This window comes from Hipposideros armiger, unplaced genomic scaffold, assembly GCF_001890085.2.
Source record: "Hipposideros armiger isolate ML-2016 unplaced genomic scaffold, ASM189008v1 scaffold_21, whole genome shotgun sequence".
Classification (NCBI taxonomy): domain Eukaryota; kingdom Metazoa; phylum Chordata; class Mammalia; order Chiroptera; family Hipposideridae; genus Hipposideros; species Hipposideros armiger.
In genome coordinates this window covers 7,115,631-7,142,953 of record NW_017731371.1, presented here as the reverse complement: position 1 = coordinate 7,142,953, position 27,323 = coordinate 7,115,631, and the positions used below count along the sequence as shown (strand labels likewise).

Below are 27,323 nucleotides of genomic sequence, written 5' to 3'. Positions count from 1 at the left end.
AGCTAGAAAACATAAAAAAGAGCCAATCAGAAACAAAAAATACAACAACTGAAATGAAGAAAACATTAGAGAGAATCAATATAGATTAGATGAAGCAGAGGATTGAATCAGCGATTTAGAAGATAAGGTAGCAAAAAACCCAATCAGAGCAGCACAAATTAAACAGAATCCAAGTGAATGAAGATAGTTTAAGGGTCCTCTGGGACAACATCAGCATATCAACATTTGCATCATAGAAGAAGAAGAAAGAAAGGAATTGAAAACCTATTTGAAGAAATAATGACGGAAAAGTTCCCTAACCTGGTGAAGGAAATAGACATACAAGCCCAGGAAGTGCAGAGGGTCCCAAACAAGATGAACCCAAAGAAGCCCACACCAAGGCACATCATAATTAAAATGCCAAAGGTTAAAGACAAAGAATTCTAAAAGCAGCAAGAGAAAAGCAGTTAGTTGTTTACAAGGGAGCTCCCATAAGACTGTCAGCTGATTTCTCAACAGAAACTTTGCAGGCCAGAAGGGATTGGCATGAAATATTAAAACTGATGAAAAGCAAGGATCTACAACCAAGATTACTCTATCCAGCAAAGCTATCATTTAGAATCGAAGGATAAAGAGCTTCCCAGACAAGAAAAAGCTAAAGGAATTCATCGTCACCAAGCCAGTATTACAAGGAATGTTAGAGGGACTTAAGATGAAAAAATATATATGCATAATGAAATGGCAATAACTACATTCATATCAACAATTACTTTCAATATAAATGGATTAAATGCTCCAATGGCTGAATGGGTAAGAAAACAAGACCCTGACATATGCTGCCTACATGAGACTCACTTCAATTAGAAAGACACACACAGACTGAAAGTAAAGGGATGGAAAAAGATGTTTCATGAAAATAGAAATTAAAAATAAAAAGTTGGAGTAGCAATACTTATATCAGCAAAATAGACTTTAAAACAAAGTCTATAACAAGAGACAAAGAAGGACCCAGTAATCCCACTTCAGGGTATTTATCTGAAGAAACCCAAAACTCTACTTCAAAGGAATGTGTGTATCCATATATTCATTGCAGTATTGTTTACAATGGCCAAGATGTGGAGGCAGCCTGGGTGTGTGTTGATGGAAGAATGGATAAAGAGGAGGTGGTACATACATACAATGGAATATTGTTCAGCCATGGAAAGGAATGGGTTCTTGTATCTGTGGCAGCATGGATGGACGTGGAGGGTGTTGTACTAACTGGAGTATGTCAGAAAGAGAAAGACAGATGCAGTGTGATTTCACTTATATATGGAATCTAAAGAACAAAATAACAAAGAAAACAAACACACTCATAGATACAGAGAACATTTTGATGATGCCAAATGGAAGGGGGGTTGGGCAGGTGGGTGAAAAAGGAGAAGGGATTAAGATGTACAAATTGGTTGTTACAAAGTAGATATGGGAATGTAGGTACATAAGGAATATAGTCCATAATATTGTAATAACTATGTATGATGTCAGGTGGGTACTAGATTTACCAGGGTGATAGATGGGAGGAAGATTGAGGGGCTGGGTGAAAAAGGTGAAGGGATTAAGAAGTACAAACTGGTAATTACAAAATAGTCATGGGGATATAAAGTAAGCATAGGGAATATAGTCAATAATATGGTAATAACTCTGTATAGTGCCAGGTGGTACTAGACTAGTCAGGAGGATCACTTCTTATATAAATGTCTGACCACTATGTTGTACACCTGAAGTTAATATAAAATAATATTAAATGTCAACTGTAATTGGAAAAATTAAGAGAGGGAAGGTGAAAGGGGATAAGTTTCAAATTTCCAGGTATAAAACAAGTCATGGGGATATAACATACGGCATGAGGAATATAGTGTATAATATTGTGATAGTGTGGTATGGTGTCAGTTGCTGGACTTACCACGGTGATCACTTCTTTAAGTATATAAATGTTGAATAACTATGAGGTACACATGAAACATAATATGTATGTTAGCTATATTTTAATAAAAATCTTTTTTAAAAACAGAATGATATTCAAGTTTTAAAAGAAGAGTATCCTTTAGTTCTGTAACCCAAAGGGCTATAAGCCCTACAAAGCAAAGTACACACGTAGAGAATCCCTGGAAGGAGCAGGAAAGAAAAACCACAAAGATGCATCTCACTCCTCCAAGGCCGCCTAGAGAGGACCAGGAAATGCCAGGGAGGGTGGTCACTGCCGGGACTGGGTGACGCACTTCCTGCCTGGGCTACTCGCCTTTTTGTCACTAGACGAGGTGGGTCCTAAGTGGCACAGTTGCGGATAGGAGGAGTCCCGGAGGGGGCAGCTGCTTGGGGAGGGCCCATGAGTTTCTTGGATTTTTGCAGGGCCTGCTCTCTTCTCACCTGAAGGCAAAACTTCAGGAGAGTCGACAGGTGCCAGAGAAAGATGAATTCGATCTTCAGCACAAGTCAAGGCAGCGACGCCGAGGCGGGGGCCTGGAGGGTGGCTGGGGGGCCCAGGATCACCGCTCCGCCCCTGCGTGATGGACTTTTGATAGTTAAAGTGGAGGAAGATTCACCCGGGGGTCAGGAGTCCGGCCCGCCAGGGGACTGTTGGGATTCCGAAACTTGTCGGGAACATTTTAGGCGGTTCCGTTACCAGGAGGTGGCCGGACCCGAAGAGGCGCTCAGCCGGCTCAGGGAACTTTGTCGTCGGTGGCTGAGGCCTGAGGTGCACTCGAAGGAGCAGATCTTAGAGCTGTTGGTGCTGGAGCAGTTCCTGACCATCCTGCCTCCCGAGCTCCAGGCCTGGGTGCGGAAGCACTGCCCCGAGAGCGGGGAGAAGGCTGCAGCGGTAGTGCGGTCTTTTCAGAGAGCGCTTGGTGAGACCTCACCCCAGGTGAGGAGTGTGCCGGTGATGGGAGTGTGGGGAACGGAGGTGTATGGATGCTATGAATTTCAGAAGTTTCTTACTTCCTCATTACATTTTGTGTATACTTTAGGATGTGCATAAAACTTTCCTTTCCGTGGGAAACGGTGACAAATCCATCCAGGACATGATCCTTAAGTTATAGACCTCTCAGCACAAAACCTACACAGTATTGTTTACCCATTGTCAGACACCCTTTTGTTTAACTAGAATATTTGGGAAAGAAAGATGTGAGGATGCTAGAACAGTAATTCCCTACCACTCTGAATGTGAGGATCCCTTTTTACTTTTTAACGTTTTGGTGACTCCCTTCTCCCACAATTGATAGTAGGGGAGAGGGGCTAGAAGTGGAGTTAATAATTGATCATACCTACATGATGAAGCCTCCATAAAAATCCCAATAATATGGGGTTCAGGGAGCTTCCAGGTTGGTAAATGCATCCACTTAGGGGAGAGCGATGCACCCCAACCCCACGGGGACCGAAGCTTTCTAGCTCAGGACCCTCCCAGACCTTGCCCTATGCATCTCTTCCATCTCACTTTTTCTGAGTTATATCTTTTTATGATAAACTGATAATCTAGTAAGTAAATTGCTTTCCTGAGTTCTGGAGCCACTCTAGCAAATTAATCAAACCCAAAGAGGGGGTCGTGGAAACCTCTGATCTATAGCTGGTTGGTCAGAAACAGGTCGTGGATTTGCAGTTGATGTCTGAAGTTGGGGAGGGGGCAGTCTTGTAGGACTGAGCCCTGAATCTGTGGGACCTGAGCCCACCTCCAGGTAGGTAGTATTAGAATTAAGCTAAACTGTAGGGCACCCATCTGGTGTTGCGAATTGTTTGATGTGTGGAAACACACACACATCTGGTGTTGGAAGTGAAGTCGCCTTGTAGTGAAGTATTCAGAGTTTTGAAAGTAGAGGAGACACACAGGAGTGTGGTTTTCCTTTACACAGAGACAGAGCAGAGGCTCAGGGGAAAAAAGTTATCACACTTAGGTCCTAGAAACAGGAGGCACCACATGCCAAACAACCTCATGGGAAAGACACTAGGGTGGTCAAGCAGGTGACAGGAGCTAGGGGAAAGCTTTGGCCAGAGCCTATGTTAGGGTTTCTGATGGAAAGGCAGAGCAGGGCAGAGTGAACGGAAGGATCAGCTAGTTTGAATAATTTCAGTGTGCTATAAATTATAGCAGTGGTCCCTAGTTGCCTGGTACCTGGCCTCGGGATGATTAAAGCAGAGGAATGTTGCCTCCTCGAGTATACGGGCCAGATGGAGAAGGTATGGCTCTGGATTAACCAGTCTCAGCTGAGCCCTTTGCACTAAGAATTGGCTGGCCCCAGGAAGGGCAATCTCCCCAGCCAGAAAGGTGTTTTTTTGTGTTTTTTTTTTAAAGATGTCAAAACAACATAAAATATAACAAAACACAACAGAAAAAACAAAATATATTCCCCTTCCGTGTCACTGAGTGAGAAATCCTTGGAGTCAGTTTGTGAGTCATCACTGGAGCCTAGACAGCCATCTCCCTGCATCAGTTTTAAAACCTTCCCTTCCTAAGATCTATGGCTTTACCTTCTCTGAATGGTCAACTTACATTTAAATAAGCCATCTGAAAAGGTCATCTGGTTGGATAATATCTTACTGTGCAATGGTCAGGGAAAGGAAAGGAAATTATACTGAGGAGTTTTTGGTGAGGTACCTTCATCTTCTTAAGGTAGATATTTGTATCCATTACACATATGAGGAAACTGTCTCAGGGCCAGCATTGTAACTTGGGACTCTCTAGTCATCTGTACATTTTTAATCTATATACCTGATTACCATTTTGATAAATCACAGGGATATAACTCAAGTGAATATTTCACTCTTACCCCAAATGTGTAGATGGTCCACAGAAAGGCTTTTGGGGATTGCAAGAGAATGGCAGCCTCTGTCATTGGTCACTTTGAAACTCCCCCATCGGTACATGATTCACTGGTAAAGATTCAACAGTCATGGTGGTTACTTCATTTTCAGTGCTTCCTCCTTAGTGCTGGCCGACCCTTCTCTAGAGTCTGGCCTCATCCCAAGACTAGTGGTAAGGCTATCCTGGGACAGCAGGTGCTGAGGGAGATCTCCTGTTGTTTTAGGGTTTGGTGAAGGTCAAGGATGTGGCTGTGTCTCTAACCTGGAAGGAGTGGGAGAATCTAGACCCAGTTGAGAGGGACTTCTACAGGGAGAGCACACCGAAGGACTATGGGAACACAGTCCCGCCAAGTAAGTGCTGTGACTTTGCTTGTCTCTAGCTGTGTGTGATTTGGGGAGGGCTTGCTTCTGTCCGAACCCTGAGCCAGTGCCATTCACAGACATAGTTTGAGAGACTCAGAGTCTCTTTTGTGACCCTAGGAAGATTTTTCTGTTCTATATTGTTAAGTGATAGATTCAGCCTCTTTTGGTTCATTTTTAGTAAAATACATACAGTATCAAAAAATATAATGGGCACCTGTGTTTTTACCACCCAGGTTTATCAAATTTTAATATTGGCCATATTGGCTTTTTTTTTTTTTTTAAATAATATGTTACAGCTATTGGTGAAGCCCTGTGCAACCCTTCCTGAAAGCTGTTCCCCTTGCTCCTTTTCCAGAGGTAACCAGTATCCTGTTGTGGTATTTATTATTTCCATGTCTGTTTTATGTTTTTTCTATATATTCATGTAACCACATACACACACATTCTTTCTCTCTACAAATATATATATACACACATATATAAACATGTAAATATATAAACATGCGAACATATATATACTATTTTTATGGTATATAAATTATATTACTGTATGATTCTTTTGCACCTTGCCTTTTTCTCAACATTACATTTTTGAGATTTATCCATGTTGATAATGTAGCTCTAGTTTATTCATTTTAACATCTATATATTTCATTGTGTATATTTCAAGATTCATTTATCCATTCTCCTATCAATTAAGGACATTAAGGCTTCTAGTTTTTCACCATCACAAAGAGTATCACACTGAACATTCTTGTATCTTTCTCCCTGTGGTCATATGTAGGAGTTTCTGAAAAGAATATACTTAGGGATGTTTGTCCATCTTGCCATCCAAAAAGATACTAGCAGTATACGAAATTTCTTCTTTCTCCACATCTTTGTCAACATTTGGTGTGCAGCTGATGGCATGATGTGTTAACACAGTAGTCTAAGTATTCCTTTTAATGTTAGGTTGCCTCCCACCTCAGCTCAGAACTTGCAATACTCCTCATTTCACGCAGAGGAAAAGCCTGTGATGCCCAGTGTGACAGACCCTGTTACCACACCAACCCATCTCCTGCTCCCCTCACTCACTCTGCTCCAGCTCCACGGACCTTGACCATGGCTGGCAACCCACTTCATGGTCTTTGCTCTAATTGTTCTCTCTGCCTAGTATGTTCTTCCAGAACTCCACAAACTATAAGCAAACTCCCTGACTTGTTTCAGGTTTTTGTTCATATTTCTCCTTTCTGTGAGGCCTGACCTGACCATCATGTTTAGCAGTTTGCCTACCACTGTCTCCTCCTCCCACCCTGCTGACCAATCCTCTGCCTGCTTGACTTGGTCCATAGCATTTATTACCCTCTAACAATTTATGCAATGTACTTTATTTACTGTCTGACCACCCCATCTGGAATATAAACTCCACAAGAGGAAAGATTTTTTACTGTTTTGTTCATTAATGTAATCTAAATGCCTAGAATAGTGCCTGGCACAGAATGGGTGCTCAGTAAATACTATTTAGATTAATGAATGAATGATATCTGGTGGTTTTAACTTGCCTTACCCTGATCTCTACTCAGTTAAATATCTTTCAGATATATTTGGACATTCTGGTTTCCTCTCTTGTGAATCGCCTGTTGATAGCCTTATCTCCCCTTCCTCCCTCCATTATCTTTTTAAAAATTGCTTTGTGGCTGTCTTTTGTAATTTTCATACAAATCCTTTGTTATTTTATTGGTTATACAGGTGGCTTGTCTTTTCACTATGGCATGTTTTGTTATATAGAATAAAAATTTTTAATATAGTCAGCTTTTTCAATCTTTTACTTTATGGTTCAAATCGTCGTAGGAAATATTAGATCCTTCTCAATCCTGTTTCCAATTTTGCAGACATAACAACTTTAAAATGTTTTTAACTCTTTTCAGTGGTATTTATTCTTATATTTCTAAATAAAATACTTTGCTATTTCCTCCCAATTTCAATTATTATCTCTTGACTGCCTACTGAGGAAGACAAGTTTTGTCCCCCCAACATACACACATTTAGCAGTCCATAGTTCTCTCGTTATAGTTAAATTAGTCTTTTTTGTTCATTAATATATTTCAATGTTACGCCTATATAAATATTATCTATGTTCACCCACATAATATATATGATTGTATATCTTTTCTTTACAGCTTTTAGTTTTCCCTGGAATTAAAAGTGCCTCGTTTTGCATGTTTCTTTTTTTTTCTACTTTTCTAACTACTGAACACTACTCCACCCACGAGCTTTCTGTTAGAAATGTACAACTCCTCTCAGTGTGTTCACATATGTCAGATGTGCCGTCATTTCCATCTTCCCTTGGCGAGATCCTCCTGCAGCTCCTCTGCTGCAGTGTGAAGACGCTTCTTTTCCAGACCTGTTACTCAGCTGTTATCCTAGAACTTTCCTTCACTATCACCCTGGGAATTCCTGTTTCTTTCCTAGATCTCATACCATTTTCCTCTTTGATTTTACCCGCCTTGATTTGATGGAGAGCATCTTCCAGTGTGCTCCATATTACTTGGGAGCTAAATTTTTTGAAACTCTGAGTGTCAGAAATGTTTTTATTCCTCTCTCACATTTGGAATATAGTGTGGCTGGATATCGCATTCTGTGTCAGAAATTATTTTACCTTTGAATTTTGAAGACAGTGAATTTTCTATCTAGCTTGCCATGTTGCTATTGAGAAATCTGATACCACTGTGATACTTCATCCTTGGTGTACAATCTGTTCTGTATAGAAGCCTTTAGAAGTTTTTCTTTATTAATCCTGCTGCTATGAAATTTCACCATTGATGTGGCTTAGTGTGAGGTATGAATTTTTCCCCATTCATTGTTCTGAGTAGTTGGTGGGTCTTATAATATAGACACCCATACCTTTGAGTTGTGAGGAATTTTTTATAGTATTTTTTTTATTTATCTATTTTTATCTCATTTTTACTGTGTTCTTTCTGGGATTTCTTTCAGTTGGATGGATGTTGGAACTCATTGATCCTGTAAGGTTCCTCCCACCCCCTTCCCATTTCTTTATCTTTTATTTCACTTTCCATGAGATCTCCTTAGCTTTATTTTCCAACTCTTACACTGAAATATCTTTCCTCTCATTAACATTTTCGAACTTTTTTTCTTTAAATATTCCTTTTCTTATAGCCTTCTTGTTTTCTGGATGCAATATCTTCTCTTATTTATCTGAGAATACTTGTTATGTTATTAGGTTTTCTCATTTCATGCATTATATGTTTCACTGTCATTTCTATTAGAGGTTTTCTTGCAATATTGGTAACCTTTTACTTTCTGTTTGTATTTAATAGTCAAACATAAGAATTCTGACTAGAATCTCTGTTTGTTGGGGTAGCACTTGTGAACTGGGGATCTCCAGTATAGGGTTGGCCATCAGGTGCTGGTAATACTTGGGAATTCTCATATGTCAGTGTCTCTAAGTCTTTTGGCCTGGGCTGGTGAGTTTTACCATAGAGAGATTATTCAACAAATGTTTTATTGAGTGTCCACAGTCTGCAGGTGCTGTTCTAGGTGGAATACAATAGGGAATAAGCCTCTGAAATCCCTGCCATAAAAATTTCTGCCCTTTCTGCCTGGAGGATATAGCTTTGGAGCCAATAGTTTGAGCCTGAGAAGACAGTACAATGAGGTTCTACCAATTAGGGTGTCACTTTTCACTTGATTGTTCTGATGTGATAGTGGTACCTGCCCACTATTCTTAGCTGTACCTGATGTCCCCAATCCAGAATTTATCTGGTTCAGCCTTCCTGGAGAGTAAACTGCAAGAATTCTGGACTGCGGGTTAGAATCTGATTCCTTTATGGACTTTCAAATCAGTCCTAGATTTATCACCCACACAAACCCTGCCTTCAGACTTTGGAGGCACCTGATATGTCTACTACTGTAACTCATCACATGAATAGAATTTCTTTTGTTCAACCATCCTTCAGACATGGCATAAAGGCTAGACCACCTCTTTTAACACTCCTTCCCAATTTACCTAGCATAATATGGTAACTCAAACAACAGTGGAGTGGGGCAGGAGGAGACGAGATGGGTTAGTGGGTGCAGACACAAGTATAAAAGCAAAGGAATTGGTTTTTTACAGGAAAATGTCAGCACATCTGACAGGTTAATGTAAGTTAAAACAGTTTAACTTCAGGAGTGGTTTCATGGAGAGGAAAAAGGTTTTGGGGGGGCTGTGTTTGGGTGGCTAGTACTTGCTTATTTCACTCTTGCACAGGATGAAATGTCAGCAATTTGTCATTTTAATGTTTCAGGTTTGGAAACCAGAACTGAGAACAAAGAGTTGATTCCAAAGCAAGAAATTCTAGAAGTAGAGCCACAGGGGCAGCTACAGGAGGGATCCCAGGGGACAGCTGCCCTGTTTTCCAAGTGTGGCGATACACATGAGGAGAGGGTAGAAAAGCAACCAGGAACCCCCTCATCACTGAAACTTGAACATTCTCCTGAAGAGCAAGGACTCACCAGCACCTCAGATCTCATGAATGGTTACACAGAAGGGGGAGACTCCAAAAATAATGACTTTGGGAATAATGGCAGAAGTTCAAATTTTGTTCTTTGTCAGAATAGCCTGACAGCAGAGAGATCCATTAATGGTGACGAATGCGGCATCAAGTGCAAACAGAGTCTGGATCTGGTGAAACTTCCAGTGGTGAAACCTCACAGATCTGTTGACACCGAGGAAAACTTCCATAGTTTAGGCCTCTTTGAGACCCAGAGGCAGATCCGTGAAGAAAGACCTTATAAATGTGGTAACTGTGAGAAGAGTTTCAAACAGCGTTCTGACCTCTTTAAACACCAGAGAATCCACACTGGGGAGAAACCCTATGAATGCCAAGAATGCGGGAAGAGCTTCAGTCAGAGTGCTGCCCTGATTAAACATCAGCGGACACATACAGGGGAAAAGCCATACACATGTCCCAAATGTGGGGACAGCTTCAGACAGAGCTCACATCTCAATCGGCATCAAAGAATCCACATAGGAGAGAAATACTATAAATGTAACGAATGTGGGGAAATCTGCCGCATTTCCAACCGTTTTAGACATCAGAGAATCCATAAAGGGGAGAGACCCTATACATGTGAAGAATGTGAGAAGAGCTTCAAACGGTGCTCTGACCTCTCTAAACATCAGAGAATCCACACTGGGGAGAAGCCTTATGGATGTTCTGTCTGTGGGAAACGCTTCAGTCAGAGTGCAACCCTCATTACACACCAGAGAACTCACACTGGAGAAAAACCTTATAAATGTCTTGAATGTGGGGAAAGCTTTAGACAGAGTCCACACCTTATCCGACACCAAAGGATCCATAGAAATAAAGTCCCATCATTTTGACATGCTTCTGCTTGAGCTGTTTTGTTTCTTCTTTTTTTTTTTTTTTGTTCATTGCCCAGAAACTACATTCTTTGGCTTGTGAAGTATTTCAGTCAATCATGGATCGTATTTCCTTGGGCATCACACCCAAGATAGATTCAGTCTGACTCAAGTCTCCAGACACACACTGATAGAGTATTACTATGAAGGAGAAATGCATAAGTTGGGAGCCCCTCCAACAGATGGTTCCAGGGAGGAGACCTCTGAGAAGAGTGAGGGCTGACATGTGACATTCTGTCCTTGTCTCTTCACTCTTCCTACCTCTGCTCTGGGACCAAATCTTTCGCACTCCAATTACTTTCCTTAGAATTCATTTTACTCACTTAGAATTGTCTTTCTACGTAGATGGTAGAGAGGATTTCAAATACTTTATCATCCAAAACACCTCGTACAGTTCAGTGCATACAAGAGCCACTTTGTATTTTTTACTTTAAAAAAAATTAACTTTGTAGAGTCCCTCTTTCCCATTCTTTTGCTGTTGGGTTAAACTGCAGGCACAGCTAAAAGCTTGGATTAGCTCTTAAGTCTATCTTACTCTCTTTCCAGTTCTGCACACACATAACATGTATTGCATCCAAATTCTTTTTGAACCTTTTTTTAAATTAAGGGGATATAAGCACTTTCCTGGATATTTGGGAAACCACTATAGGAAAGAATGACCTATACTCCCACGCCTGATCTGTTACTGGCATTTACAATGGACCCTTGAACAACATGGGGGTTAAGGGGCACCTATACCCTCTGTGCAGTCAAAAATCCGTCTATAACTTTTTGACACCCCCAAAATTTCAGTCATCCCTAGGTATCCATGGGTATTGGTTCCAGGAACCCTGTGGATATGAAAATTCATTTTACTCAAGTCCCTTGTATAAAATGGTGTAGAAAAATGCATATAATCAGCCCTCCACATTTCTGGATTCGCAACCATGGATTGAAAATATTGTCTTTCATCTGTGGTAGGTTGACTCCACAGATGTGAAACCTGTGGATACGGAGGGCCGATTATATTGAAAAAAATCTGCATATAAGTGGACCATCAGTTTAAACCCATGTTGTTTAAGGGTCAGTTGTATTTCCTTCTGATTTTTTTCTGTGCATATTTTTATATAATAGTTTTTACATTTCAGATCTTTAATATGTATTAAGGATTTTACATAGTTTTCATAACCTTTATGCTTAATGGCTGCATCATAATCCAAGTAGATGTAACAATTGACCCATTTTCCTTTTTTTGGACATTTCAAGCATTTGTTGTTTTTTATTGTTGCAAGCAATGCTGTAGTGAACATCAGTATAATTTTAGCATAATTTGGATTGTTCTTTAGAATCTCAGGCTAGGTTCCCAGGTAGAATTCCTTAATCAGTGTGTGAGCTAGTTTTGACTTTTAATACACCCTCCCAATTTCCTTCCCTGGAAGCAAATGCCAAATTACATTCTATTATGAGAGTTCTACTTCTGCCTTGTCACCTTACCTCACATTAACTTTTTTTCCTAAATGTACAAAAACAAAAACCAAATTAATTGCCTTTCAGAACTCACCTCTTTGACCTTGGATGTGGTAGAATAGCAGTGCATGCTATCTCCTTTGACCCTCCTTAAAACCAACAGGAGGTACTGTGAGAGGACTGGCTTAGATTCATTCAGACTTCAGGGTGTCATGTGGAGTATTTAACTTTTATTTAAATGAGATTTAGTATTAAGAGAACTGGGCTGAGGGTGAGGCAATGGTAAAAGTTGAAGCAGGCCATGAGCTATATCACACTGGTGTTTTCCCTAGACTTATCAAGGTTATTTGCCCAAGGTCAGATAGCTAGTAAATGGTCATATATATAACCTGGTATAGGTGCTGATCCTAGTGTTTTTACTACAGGAATTTTGCAAACTTAGAATGGACCGTCCTCTCTCCATTTTTAGTTTTCCTTTATTCTTTTCCTCTTCCACTTTCTATAGACATTTACTGCTACCTACTTGAATTTCCCACATATATGCCTTTGGTCAAAATGCTTCTCTGCTTTTAATCCCAGTTCCCTTTCCCCAGCCCCTAAGTCACCAAATTAATAAAGGAACAACTCCACTCCTTTAAGACAATTTAAAAATTTCACTTCTCAATTATGCTACCCCAAAACACTTGCAAACTACTACATATAGTAACTTAATGAGTATGAGTACTTGCCATCTCTGATCCCTAGACTATAAAGGGTGTCTTAGTCTGCTCTGATGCCACAACAAAATAACACAGACTAAGTGAATAAACAGCATAAATTTATTTTCTCACAGTTCTGGAGGCTGGATGTCCAAGATCAAGGTGCCATCAAAGGTTGTTGTCTTTTGATGCCTCTACCTGTCCTGTAGACAGCTGCCTTCTCACTGTGTCCTCACATGGCTTTTCCTCTGTGTGGTGGGCAGAAAGAGAAATCTGGTATAATATCTGTTTCTCTTATAAAGACACCAGTTCTGTCAATGGAAGCCCCACACTTATGACCTCACTTACCTTAATTAGCTCCATAACAGTGAGGAACCATATTATTACGTGTATTCTCCCACAGTACCAAGCACAATGTCCAACAAAATAGTAAACCTAGATTTTTGCTACCACAGTTGACAGAAGACCTGACTGGAGCTGGGAAAGTTATAAAGTCATTAAAATCTTTGTCTTAGAATGTCTAAGATTTTCAAATTCTATTCTGGAAGGTGCCCTGCTTGGAATTTCTAGGTCTCCAGAACAGTGACACAATTAAAAGGAAAGCTCCTGGAGTCCCTAGCAGGAACGGCAGGGACAGGAGCCTTGCCAGAGTGAGGGACCAGGGGGTCTCCAACCATTCAGGGTTCCCAGAAGGTGTGCGAGCAAGGCAGAGCTGTCTACCAGGCACAAGCAGTGGGTCCTGCCGAGACTGAGCAGGTGAGCCCCCTCTTCCCACATGCTTACTTTCTAGCAGGATTCTGAACAGTCTTTGGCAACCATTATTGACCCAGCAGGTGTCATAATGGAATGTGGGATCATTGGACGAACACAGCTTGGCTTGGGGGACTCAGTTGGCCACTCATCTTGAGCCACAGTGCCACTTTGAATGATTGGTCTAGGTCATCTATCTTAGCACTCCTGTCCCCTTCAGAGTCCAATTGCTGGATTCTTTTGGTGGGCAAAGGGCTTATCATAATTGGGCGCCCAATTTTGATTATTTTTAATTGTCCAAGACCCACTTGCTAGATTATATGGCTTAGCTGTTGGCCACAGCCAAGAATAGTCTTTAGGGTATGTTCTCTGGTTCTCCTATAGCTAAATGTACTGCTTGTAATTGAATCTTCTGTCTGGCCAGATTGCTGATTTCCAGATCAGTGCTCATCGATACAATCAAAAGCTGTCATCAGGAAACCAAGCTGCCATTTTTTGTTTTATCAGGGAGTTTTATAGCTACCACTTGGAAGTGGGGAAAAGAAAGTGCTTGGAGGAGGTAACTGTCAGTCCAATAGTGCTACTACTCTTCACTGATGTGACACATGTCCCTCTCAAGGCGTTTCTTGTGGAGGTGGGTGGGGATGTTAATGTTACTCCGAGCGCCAAAATCTCCAGGACACATAGATGCAAAATCCTTGATCTAAAGCCTTGGGCCACATGTGTTTCAAAAATCAGAATTTTTCAGTTTTTAGAAAGGTCAGGTATTTACATAACACCACATATGGGCCAATACGTCATAATCCAACATGTTAATATTTCTGGAACAAAATGTATGAATATGAAAATACCTATTGGGACTGTAAGTCTTTATTTTGCCACCAGATGAGTTCAGATCAACTCAGGTTTGGTAACCAAACAGATTATGAGAAAACATTTTTGCCCTCAGAGATTTTAGGATTTTTAGAATTGGAAATAAAAGGATTGTGGATATTTTTATATATATCTATTACATAAAATTTTAGATAGATATATATCTAGAACCACACAAGGCCAAATTGTATGGACAAAGCAAGACCTGTTTGCTTAATTCTCCAGCATTATATCTCTGTAGGTATCCTTCTGAGCCAAGTTCAAGTCTTCCCACTTCTCCCTGGTGAAATACACAGTCACTTCCTCAAATGACAGCAACTCCTAAAGAATTAGGAAATAATTATAATTCTTGTAAAGTACTAAAGTTAAAGGCTATGGGCATCTTAAAGATCTTGATCTTTGGAAAGGTCTCTTTCATTGTATCACTAGATCCCTTGGGTTTTTAAAAACCTTTTAATAAAAAGTACAATTTACAATATAAACAAATTACATGAATGTCACAAACACACCCATGTAACCAGCATCCAGATCAATAAGTATCACCAGCCCCGCAAAGTCCCTCCACCTTGTGCTCCATTCCAATCATCATCTCCCAACCAAAGGCATGATCTTGTTTTCAAGCAACATAGTTTTACTTGTTTTTATACTTTATATAAATGGAATCACTCAGTATTTATTCTTGTATCCAATTTATTTTATTTACATTTTTTAAATTGATACATGTTGTTGATGTAGTTGTAGACATTTGTTATGGACTGAAGATTTGTGTCCCTCTAAAATTCATGTATTGAAGTCCTAACTCCCTATGTTGCTTTTAGAGATGGGGCCTCAAAAGAAGTAATTTAAAGTTAAATTAGCTCATGAGGTGGAGCCCTGATCCAATGGGATTAGTGTCCTTCTAAGAAGAGATACCAGAAAGCTTGCTTGCTCTTTCTCCTCACACATTTACCGAGAAAAGACCATGTGAGGACATAGCAGCTCTCAGTTAGCCAGGTAGAGTCTTCACCAGGACCAAATCAGCCAGAACAGGAATTTATTTTCTCATAGTTCTGGAGGCTAGAACTCCAAGATTAAGGTGTTGGCAGGATTGGTTCCTTCCTAGGCCTCTCTCCTTGGCGTATAGATAGCTATCTTCTCCCTGTGTCTTACATGGTCTTCCTTTTGTATAGATCTATATTCAAATTTCCTCTTTTCCTAAGGACACCAGTCAGATTGGATTGCAGCCCACTGTAGTGACCTCATTTTAACTTAATCACCTCCTTAAAGGCCCTATCTCCAAATACAGTCACATTCTGAGGTACTAGAGTTTAGAACTTCAACATATACATTTTTGGGGTGGATATACAGCTAAACACATAGCAGATAGAAACTGCTAAAAGATCAAGCTTAGCTATTTGTTCAATAATTCATGCAGTTTCTTACTGAAACACTACAAGTCTTTTGGGAAAAAAATATAGGAGGTATTATTCTGATCTCAGATTAATGAAGACTATCTTAAACATGTATTAAGTTAGCTTAATTATAACAGTTCTAAAAAATAGACCCAAAAAGGTATAGTTGTTCATTTCTCGATCCTATAACAGTTTAAGGCACATAAACATGACTGTCAGGGTGGCTCTCCTCCAAGCAATCTGACAGCCCTGCCATCTTCAATACACAGCTTCCAAGATGTCCTGGGTTTTCTAATCTAGTCAACTGGAAGGGAGAAAGAGCATGGAAGTGTGAGGGCTTTTATGGGTCAAGCCAAAAAGTGGCACACGTCGTCTCTACTCACACTCCATTGGTTAGAATTCAGTCACCTAGCAACAGTGAACAATGCAAGTTGTGAGATGTGGTCTAGCTGTGTGCCCAGGAAGAACAAAAACAAATTTCTGAAAAATTGGTAGGAATCTGCAACAAGACTCAAAAAGCACTCTCATAAAAGATTGATAATTCAACCACATTAAGATTAGGAAAAGACAAACAAAATAGGAAGCATAACCCATGGTAACGAAAAGATGTTCAATTACATTAGTAATAAGAGAAATGTAAATTAAGCCATAATTAGATACTACTTCATACCTTACAGGTGATCAGATCTTTAAAAATGTGTCAGAACCAAGTATTGATAAACATATAGAGTGGCAGGAACTCTCATCTATTGCTGTTGGGGGTGTAAATTGTTACATGTATTATAGAAAAGTTTGGCATTACTTCTTAAAGCTATAAAATATATCTTATGACTCATGAAATGTGTATATCTTATTTCTCGGTCTTTTCACAGGGAACTAACAGGCATGCTGACATCTTTCATAATAGCCTTAAAATGGAAACACCCTAGAAGTCCATCAACAAAAGAATAATTCATAAATTGTGTTATATGTATTCCTACAACAGAATACCCAGTATCAATGAATAGGATTGAACCACAGGCACACTGAAACGTGGAAGATTCTCAAAACACATGTGCAGTGAAGGAACAAGAGTATGATTCAAAGTATGTAAAATTCAAGAACGAATGAAACTAAGTAATATAGTGTCCAGACATAAATAGACAGGTGGTATGTATATATTATACAAGGGAGTGATTAACATAAAACTCACAGTATTTGTTAATGTTTGGTGAAGAGGGAGGGAGATAAGTTTGGAGACAATACAAGGAGCTTTCATGATTCTGAAAATGATCTATTTCTTAACTAGGATTAAGATGCATAGGGAGTTCTTTTTATAATTATTTACTGTCACATATCTTCATATACTTGTGAATTCTATTATTTCACAATAAACATAGACAAGTTTATTGTGAAATATTGCTAACATACAGACAAGTACACAAAATAGACTGATTTTAAAGAACATTCACATACGCACCACACAGATTTATCAATTCTTAAAATGCCAGATTTGTTTCAGATAGTTTCTTAAAAGAAATAAAACAATGTATACTGTTAAAGAACCTCGTACCCTCTCTAATCCCATTCTTTTCTCTTTCTCATCAGAAAGAATAACTATACTGAAATTATGTATCTTTCTTTTCCCCATTTTATATTTTACTTATAAGACCTTGCATTCAGGGCCAGCCAAGTGGCTCAGTTGGTTAAGAGCGTGAGCTCTGAGCAACAGGGTCACTGATTCAATTTCCACATGGGCCAGTGAGCTGTGCCTGAGCTGAGCTACAGCTAAGCTGCCAACAGGTGGCAGGATGGCTCAGCTAAAAAAATAAAAATAAAAATAAGAGTTGGCTTAAGAGCGCAAGCTCTGAGCAACAGGGCCGCTGGTTCAATTCCCACATGGGCCAGTGATGCTGTGCCTGAGATGAGCTGTCGCTGAGCTGCCAACAGATGGCAGGATGGCTCAGCTGGTGTAAAAACAAGATTGCCTGTCCCACAACTAAGACTGAACTTGGCACCTTGAGCTGAGCTGCTGCCCCGGATTGCTCAGTGGATAGAGCTTGCACTCTTAACAACAAGGCTGCTGGTTCGACTCCCACATATGGTGGCTATGCCTACCCGCGACTAAGACTGAACTCAGCACCTTGAGCTTAGAGGCCATGAGTTGCCGACGGGAAGCCAGATGGTGACTGGCGCCCTCCACAACGAATACTGAAGAACAACTTGGCTGGTCCCCTTCCCCAATTCCCCAACACTGTTCCCCTCTCCCAATTCCCCAATAAAATCTTAAAAAAAAAAATCTAAGAACTTAACTGAAAATTTATTTTGCCAGGAAGTCACCTATTTCTATTTTATTCTAAAATTTATTTTTGAATTTTATGTGTTTTTGCTTTATACTTGCTTGCACCTAATTTCCCCTCTTCATTTCCACGAGCTAAGAAATGTTGACAAATGGAGAAGCCACCTTGATGAAGTTACAGTTGAGAATGAACTTGAACAAGGTCATGATTCATGTAGGTGTTGTCAAAACTTGAATGTAAGCTGCGTATTGGTCATGCATATGACCATGTTACATGAGATTTTAGTTAACTGTGACTCAAGTGTATAAAAATATGAGAAAATAAAACATTTATCAACTTTTATATGTTATTTAAATTTTAACACACCCTGTTTTTTAATTTCTAATTTAGCATTTTTACCTAAAGTAGGCAAATTAACATTTGCATTATTTATTTTCCTCCTTGATTTATATATGGTGAAACAGCTTCACTGGTCTTGTCAAGAAAAGATGTGCCTTTTCTAGTCCAGTGGAATATTCTAGATTGTTGATGCCAGGCTCCCCCGACCTTCACTAATTGAGCCGATGGTTGCTCAGTCTACCCAAGCAGGGAGGACGATGAGTCCAGTCCATTAGGCAAATAGAAAAGCCAAAACTTGAGCATTTCTTTCCCACTGCCTTCTCTGGAGGGCTAGTTTGGAGCTCTTGTCTTACACTGTTAACAAACATGACCATATACTGACACTGACATTGCTAATCTGTGTGCTCTTGGCCTGGCAACTGTCTAGCCTCTTGGAAAGGCAGAAGCCTTCCCAGCACTTGAACTCTTGAAGCGGGGGCCCCTTTCTCCCAAAACAAGTTAGTTTGGCAAGCCTTCCAGACCAGTATCATTCCTCTCTCCCTTGTGTCCTAGAAATTCGACTGAAAAAAATATTGTCAAACATAAAACATTTTATAGGGGTCACTTATACAGGGGGAAAGTTGCTCATTTAATTTAGTTGCAGAGAAGGAAGTGGCACCAAATACAAGTTCCCTTGTGTCTCCATAAGAAGTCTTTATAGGTTCTTTACAGTTCTATCTATCCAATAAACCTTTCTGTTATGGAAATGTGGTATATCTGTGCGGAACTTGAAATGTGGGTTTTGACTGAGGAACTTAGTTTTGTTTGTTTGTTTTTTAATAGCCTCATAGGGCTTCTGGCTACCATACTGAGTAGCGCAGATCTTTTCTTCCTCTTGTGGCAGATGTAGCTGATTGTAAATGTGTTTCAAGTTAACCTTGGATCCTTTAGTTGTGCCCTCTTTCATTCTGGAAAGCTGGAAGCTTGTGCAGTATCTGAACAGAATAGATTTAATAGCCTGGCTCAGACTTCTAGGTACTCAAGCCTGGATCTGCTTTTCATAGGTCCCGATCTCCCAAGGTTAATTGGCTTATCTCCTCATCAGTCAGAAGTTTCAACTTCTTAATTTTGCTTAGGCAAATAAAATTTGGCAGCCCTTTCGTCTAGCCAATCATGACCAGTACAAAAATACTGATTAGGTATGTTTGAACTCAATATACAATCTAACACTAATCAATATTTTCCTCCTGCAAGGCTTAAGATTCCTCAATTTTATGGTGTGCCACTTGCTTTCTTCTCATTCTCAATAGCAATTTTTTTATTGCTGGGTAAGAAATCATGGAATTGGTAGTAGCAAGAAAAGAATAAAGAAGAAATTAGAGGGGAAGGGATTTGAATAACATGACAGGGTCTAAATAGCTATTTTTAATGCAGACCTAAGATGATGTTTAGGATATTAGAATTTCAAGAGGGTTTCTTGTACTGGTAAGCTGAAGGGGAGAGTAATTAATACAGTCAGCTCAACCTGTTTAACCTGAGTATAAGAATGTGCCTGGAAGAACTGTGGGAACAAAAAGGATATGGCTCCTCAAGGATAACAGTTGACACTTTTTGAGTACAAGCCATTTCTTTGTGGATAGAGGTGTTGAAACATTGGGAGGGGAGTGCAGAAGAGACACAGATAAGGGAAGACAGCTAATAAAGTAGCTATCATGGCGAGTAAATGTATGTAATCCCATGGGAACATCTGAAACAACATACAACACATGCTTCAGAGATACTCCACCCAAGGGGAGAGGGAGACCTGGTATATATCAATTCCCATCAAGTACTGGTTACGGCCTGCTCTCAGGATGTGCTAGTTACCCCCAAATAGAAGTGGGCTTTCATGGTTTTAGAAAGAGTTTGCAGGCCAAGAAATGAAGATAGTGCAAGGCACTTGAAACACTGAAGGGGTACGGCCAGGGGGTAGGGGTAGGGTACCAACAGCATTTGCTATAAACACTGACTTAGAACTCTCAGGAAAATGTAGGAGCACACTCCTTTAACTTTATAAATAAATTTTAGTGATTCTCAATACTTCACTAGCTACTAGTGAGTAGCACTTACTTTTGAACAGCCTATCAATATAGGGCATTGTACTGTATGACACTAAGAAAGGCTATCCTAAATTGTTCACGATTCATTAAATGATCTCCAGCCTGGGACTACAGAACAAAGCTACTATGCCTCCCTTCTGCCTTAACTTGACTTGGGGGAAGGAAGCTATAGGGGTCTCAAGGGAAACTAGACACAACAGCCTATCACATTGTCGATTAAGTAGTTCTGGACTACAGCAAGAGGGTTACCTACAGAAAGGGGTCCCCACAGAAAAAACAGTTCAGTTCCTTTTTACTCATTTTCATAAAACAATCAAATTATACATACTTGCAATAGTGGTACGTTCTGGTCTTTAAATGGTGGCTTTTCCAATTAGTATCACGTAGATCTCTGCTCTCTGTGAGTACCCTGATGCTTAATAAAGCTTGTGTGCCAACTGAAAGATTTCCCGCATTTGTCACATCTATAGGGTCTCTCTCCATTGTGAATGACTTCATGTCGACGAAGATTTGACTTAAAACTAAAAGTTTTTCCACATTCTCTACATTCAAATAATTTTCCCGTGGTATGTGTTCTTTGATGCTGAATGAGATCTATATTCCGGCCAAAGGATTCTCCACAGTCACTACATTTGTGAGTGCTCTGTTTACTGTGAATTTGTTGATGGCTCTTAAGGGTTGAATTCCGAACAAAGGCTTTTCCACATTCAAGGCATTTATGGGGTTTTTCTCCACTATGGATTACCTGATGTCGAATAAGGGTTGAATTCTGACTAAACGTTCTTTCACATTCACTGCATTTATAGGGTTTTTCTTTGGTATGGATCCTCTTATGCTCAATAAGATATGCCATCTGACGGAAAAATTTTCCACACTCATGACATTTATATGGCTTTTCTTGAGGATGACACTGTTTATGGACAGTAAGAGCAGACTTCTGTTTGAAGGCTTGCCCACATATGTCACACTCAAAGGGATCCTCTGAAGTGTGAATTCTTTGATGTCGAACAAAATTTGCCCGACGCTTGAAGACTCTTCCACATTCATTGCATTGATGAGATTTTGTATTTGTAAGAATTTGCTTATGCCTCAAAAGCAATGATCTCTGAGGGAAGGGTTTTCCATATCCATCACATTTGCCCTGTTTCTTCCTTGTTTGAGCACGCTGATTCTGAAAAGGGTTAAGGTTTTGAAGGAAGTCCTGGCTGCATTCATCACCAGCAGTAGGGAGTCTAACTCTATAAATATCCACAAATTTGCTACATTTAAGTAATTTTTCTGAAGGTGTCTTGACCATCTTCTGCCCTACCACTGATATGTTACAGGACTCTAATAAATCTTCACAAATGTTATGCCTCATCATCTGGTATCTGGCTTCAGAACCTAGTGAAATAACAAGAAAATATATAAATGACCTGTCCACCACAGAAGGAAAAAGAGACAAGAAGCCAACTGTTTGTGATATAAGATACTCAAATGAAGCTAAGAAGTGCTCACTTTATTATATCATTATAGTAAAGAGGCCAAAATTCTGATTTTCATAGCACTCCCAGCTTTTGTAATAGAAAGAGCTCTTGACATCAACCAACTAAAAAATGAACAAGAGTGTGCAACAGAGAACGTGAGAACCAAACAAACCCATCACCGTTATTGAACGAACAACTTACTATGGGTACTCAGTAGTGTCACATAAATGTAGGAGAGGTAGCATTTTACACTTTTTAAATAAGCATGTTTTTCATAATTCTGGGAGAAATAGCTCCTTAAAAATGGAGAAAGTATAAGATAGAATAAAAAAGGAACCAGACGGAAGTAGGTACAAATGCCAACAGAATAGAGCCCTGGTTCTCAACCAGGGGTGATTTTACCTCCTGGGGGACATGTGACAATGGACATTTTTGGTTATCACAACTGGGGTGGTGCTAACTGGACTCTAATGAGTAGAGGCCAGGCATACTGCTAAACATCCTACAATGCACAGGGCAGCTCCCCCACAACAAAGAATTGCCCAGCTCAAAATGTCAAAGTGCCTCAACTGAGAAACCTTAAGAGTAGAAGGATGTGGAAAAGGGTAGAAGCAGCAACAGGACACAGGAAGTAGGAAAAAGTAGGCACATCAAGAAACACCGAGGAATAGAAAAACAAAATGAAAGCAGGGGAACAAGAGAAAATGGAAAGTAAGGATAGGGAAGAAAGGATAAGTAACGAGGGTACAGTATCTAGGATGACGTAAAGAGCTGTCAGAAAACACGAGACCAGCTGATTCAGAGAAGCACTTCACTGCAGCAGACAGGGTGGACTTTGCAGACTTGAAATCAAATCCCAACTAGCAATCTACTGTGTGACAAATATCTTAATCTATCAGTTTCTTCATCTGGAAAATAGGGATGGTGGTCATACCTACGACCTTGAGGGCAAGAGAGATGAAGAAGTGGGAGAATATATGCTAATCCCCTGGCTCAGTATCTGGGACACAGAGGGACTTCATTAAGGGACTTCCCTTCCTCTTTATGATTTCCACTTGACGACCTTCTCACCCACCTGGGCAAGCACTACTGGAAGCCTTCCTAGTCCCAGCTCTTGGCAGATCCGGGATCCATGGGTCTTCCCACTGTTCCAGCTGACAGATCACCTCAGGTTTGGAAAACTGAAATCCTACCCATGGGGAAGTAAATGGGATGTAGTGGTTAGTGAGTTACAGAGAGAGGTCCTAGAGCTCAGTTTAACCTTTGGGTCTACAGTGGCAAGGAGAGATAAGGACAATAATCAAAAGGGCTCCTGAGAATAGAAATTGGCACAATCTTTGTGACAATTTGGTGATTTTTACTGATAGACTGAATGATATTCACACCCTAGGATGTGGTCATTTTACTCTTAGAAATACAGCCTAAGGAATAATAAGGACAAAAATTAACATTCCAGAGATATTCACTAGAGTTGTAACAGTACAAAACTAGATACAAACTAAATGTTAATAGGGGGATAATTAAAGTATAGCACATTAATACAATGAAGGCAAAAGTTTAGGCACATTATTAAAAATCCACGTGTTCAAAAAACATTTATTAAAATAGGAAAATGCTCCCTGGATATTTTAAAGCAGAATACCAAACTCATGTACAGTATGACTCAAACCTCATTTTGTTTTTTAAAACTATCTATATGTGTCTGTTTACATATGTAAGTATACATATATATGAAAAGACAAGGAAAAAGTAAACCAAAATGTTGACAGAAGTTATTTCTGGGCAGTGGGGCCTCTAAATGGTTTTTATTTTCTAGTCTATTACTGAAAAACCATTCAATGATATGTATATATTAAGAAACTTAAAAGTATCCATACCCTCTAACTCTAAAATTCCAATCCTGGGACTGCATCTTGGGGAATAATTAGAAATTTATAGTCAGAAATATCCATTGGAACATTGTAATATAGAAGATGATAAACACACAAGCAAACCAACAAACAAAAAACATCCTTAAATGAGAAAATTATTAAATATTATGGATCATACAATAGAATTACATTAAAATTTTTACCATATTTATGGGGGCTTTTAATAACAAGGGAAATGCTGATGCTGTAACACTGAGTTTTAAAGGGATTACAGAATTATACAAAGATATGCTCAGCTATGTTTTTTAAAATAGGGAAATAAAAAACTGAAAGGAAATATTCGAAAATATTAAGTGTTACCCCTGAATGCTTTCTTCTTCCCTTCATGCTTTCCTATACCTTCCATGTATTCAAGTATGCTCTTGTAATTTGTAAAAGGAAAATAAACATTAACAAATCCAGAGGTAGGTAGACAATCCCACGACATACTCTGTGCCAAGAGTGTCAGGGTGGGGAGGCAAACATGTGGTCCCAGAAAGAAAGCTATCCAGGAAACTCCCACAGTAGGGCTCTGCATTGGAATAAGACAAAGGCTGGCTCCTGGGAAGACGGAAGCAGTGAAGGTTCAGAAATGAACTCAGTTAAGAATCATTTCCTGGGCAGCTAGTGATGCTGCAAACAAGAAAGGAACCTATTTCCAGAAAAAAGAAATAAGACTTTTCAAGAGAATAAGAAGCCAGCCTTTAGAATCCAAAGAGGCCACAATCTTTTCAACACCAAGAGGTCTTATAGTTGTGGAGGAGGCCAGTGGGAGTGGGGAATGGACTCTAAAACAAAAAGAAAATATTCCTTGTCCACAATCCCCTACATGAAACCCTGGAGGTCAGTTGTGTTTCAGGATTCAGAATTTTTCCAGATTTTAGAAAGGTAACTTGGTGTGTCATTTTCTATTATATACCACCCCCAACTCAACAGGGTTTGGAGCTGTACCTTTAATCAAACACAATGACATTTCTAATGCTAAAAAACAAATACAAAGACCAAGTGGGAAAAATAAGCATGATAAATAGCCACCCGATGACTTCATGTTGGGTCTTGTAGCCAAATGAATTATGAAAATACTTCCGGTTTTCAGAGCTTTTTCTGATTTTGGAACTGCAGAAAAGAGATTGAGGACTTGTGTAGACACTCAAAGCACTCAAAGCCAAATCTTTAAGCCGTCATTACCCAACAAGATCATGTTTCTGTAATTCTCCAGCATCACATCTCTGTAGAGGTGTTTCTGAGCCCAGTCAAGTTTGTTCCACTCTTCTCTGGTGAAGTACACAGCCACATCCTCAAAGGACAACAACTCCTGAAAACACAGCAACTAATTATAGCCTCAATTCTGACAATAACTTTGTGGGCTATTATTATTCTATTAATGAGGTAAAGTGACTTGGCCAAGCTCATTCAATCAATAGGCTGATTCAGGCAGAGATCAACTTGTCTTCCCACCCTCAGGCGAGGCAAGTTCTCTCTTATGGAGTCAAAAAACTTTTTCTCTAGAGGGCCAGATGATAAATACGTTAGGTTTCTCAAGCCACTTGGTCTCTGCTGCAATTATTCGGGCTTGCTGCTGTAGCACAAAAGAAAGCCATGGACGACAGGTAAGCGAATGGGCAAGGCTGCATTCCAATAAAACTTTACTACCAGGTCCACGTAGCAGCAAATCCCTGCTCTATACATTACTACCTTTTACAAATGATGTATTTCTTCTGTCCGGGATCCCATAAGGAAGAGATGGCACATACAAATGAAGTCACTATGGACAGCTTAGCATGCAGACTAGTCACGATGGAATGGACAGGCTTCCTGAAAACCAACAAAGCCTGCTGAAGCATGCAGGGGCTGGCTGTGCTGGGGAGCCATAATCTACTAGGTCTAAAGGGGAGGGGAGGGAAGGGGTTATTAGAATCCAGAAAGTTGAAGAGGGCCAGGCAGAAGCCAGGGCCTTAGAGGAATGCAGCTACTGTCATGGGGCAGCCCAGTAGGGTGGGAGCTGTGGGAATAAGCACCCAACATTAATTTCCTCCAAGTCTCTGGTCCCGAACCCCTCCATCTCATTGTCAAAAGCCAACCAGAAGCCAGAGGGCAAGAGAACCTACTGATGGTGAATATAAAGGTGAGCCTCCCAGGGCACAGACCAAAGTGGGGAAGGGTGGACAGAACATTCAGAGGGATAAAGCGGTCACCACAATGTACACAGTAGACATTTCCACTTGCAGTTGTGTGTTCACCCCATGTGGGCCAAGAATGGAAGGTGTCTCATTTACACGCTACTGAAGCCCATAGAGCAGAGGCCTGGTTGTCTCCCCACCACACTCCTTTCTCTTACAAGACATTGTGTGGGCTCAGGGGGTATTTATACAGAACAAGGGTGCTCCATAGTACGGAATACACACCCTGATCCTAAGCAGTCCCCTTCTGGAGACAGACACCAGAATCTCCCAAATCATATGGCCTTTCTTTCCTCCCTACCACACCTGACTTTCTTAAGCCCCCTTTCACCACTGTCCTGAATGTCCCTCCTTTATAGTCTCAACCTGACCAACTCAGCTGTCTGTACTCTCTGCATCTACCTGAAGGTTAACAAGCGCTGGGGGTGAAGTGGTTTAATCTCCCATTGAGTTATCTCTGTACATTTAGTTTTACAGTTGGGCTCTTAATGATTCTCAACAACTCTTGCTCTCATATTCCTCACCAGTGGTACTCTACATCTTTACCATTCCCGTTCCTTCAAGAAACATTTACTGAACACCAATAAGTTGTTAGCTTTCATTCTATAGGCCAGTAATAAAAATAAAGGTTACAGTTCCTGCTGAGGTCACACAATACAGCTATTCAGGTGGTGCACTGCTCAACTCTAAGGACACCATTCACATCACAGGTGTGTGGACAGGGCCTCCTAGAGTTGCTAACTGCACAACTGTACAAACCCATAGCAACCCTAGTCCCTGCTTCAAGGAGTGAACGGTCCAGTGGGGGAAGATGGAGAAATCAACCTGGTAATGATCCAGTGGTCAATACACTGTGGGAGGTAATCAAAGGGGGCAGTGAGAACAGGTAGCTCACCTTGCCTTTCAGAAGGCAATGCCACTTATGTTCCAGAAAACAGCCCACAGAGTACATGCTCTTCAACTCCCCACCTCCCCCAGACATTACCTACATTTTTACTCCTCCCTGTTCTTCTTCTCCCTCAGGTTGCCCTCTAGAAATCCCTCCTCCTCTGCCTTTGATTCCTTTCTCTCATCTCCTCCAGGGTCTGAATCCAATGACGATGGGTCTTCTGTATCTATTCTGTATCTTTCCTCTCTTTCCCCTTGTGATAGTGAGATTCACAGTAAGAAACTTATATTTGATCTTTGTCCCTGTTTCTGACACAGAGCTCCTAAAACCCTTGGAATTCCCTAAACTGATAACAGCAAATGAGCATCTAGTAATATTTGGTCTTTTGTCCTCGGTTTCTGAGATAGCTCCAGGTCATAAAGGTGAAAGGAATGTCTAGTTCTTG

At 40.2% G+C, this 27,323-nt stretch overlaps 2 protein-coding genes across 5 annotated transcripts in view; one reads left to right on the top strand and one right to left on the bottom strand.

Moving 5' to 3' along the window:
• Positions 1-2,254: 2,254 nt before the first annotated feature.
• On the top strand, positions 2,255-10,544 carry ZNF394 (zinc finger protein 394). Of its 2 annotated transcripts, XM_019635377.1 has the most exons (4): positions 2,255-2,881; positions 5,037-5,163; positions 5,472-5,532; positions 9,462-9,546. In XM_019635377.1, the coding sequence occupies exons 1-3, from the start codon at positions 2,429-2,431 to the stop codon at positions 5,501-5,503; spliced, it is 612 nt and encodes a 203-aa protein (XP_019490922.1). In that variant the 5' UTR covers positions 2,255-2,428; the 3' UTR covers positions 5,504-5,532; positions 9,462-9,546. The 2 variants fall into 2 exon arrangements, with proteins under 2 accessions (XP_019490922.1, XP_019490921.1); XM_019635376.1 differs by lacking the exon at positions 5,472-5,532 and having other exon boundaries at positions 9,462-10,544.
• Positions 10,545-12,687: 2,143 nt separating this feature from the next.
• The window catches only part of ZNF789 (zinc finger protein 789), a 57,076-nt gene continuing 42,440 nt past the window's right edge, over positions 12,688-27,323 (bottom strand). The window contains exons 2-5 of one of the 3 annotated variants that reach the window (XR_002123102.1): positions 24,998-25,124; positions 22,975-23,088; positions 20,762-21,816; positions 12,688-14,667 (exon numbers count right to left, since the gene is read on the bottom strand). Coding sequence is in view for 2 of the 3 variants with exons in the window: in XM_019635379.1 (XP_019490924.1) it covers positions 20,813-21,816; positions 22,975-23,088; positions 24,998-25,124 (1,245 nt within the window). In the remaining variant the exon portion in view is untranslated. Of the gene's footprint in view, positions 14,668-18,388; positions 21,817-22,974; positions 23,089-24,997; positions 25,125-27,323 lie in introns of those variants that run through there. The other 2 variants (XM_019635379.1, XM_019635380.1) reach the window with 2 other exon arrangements.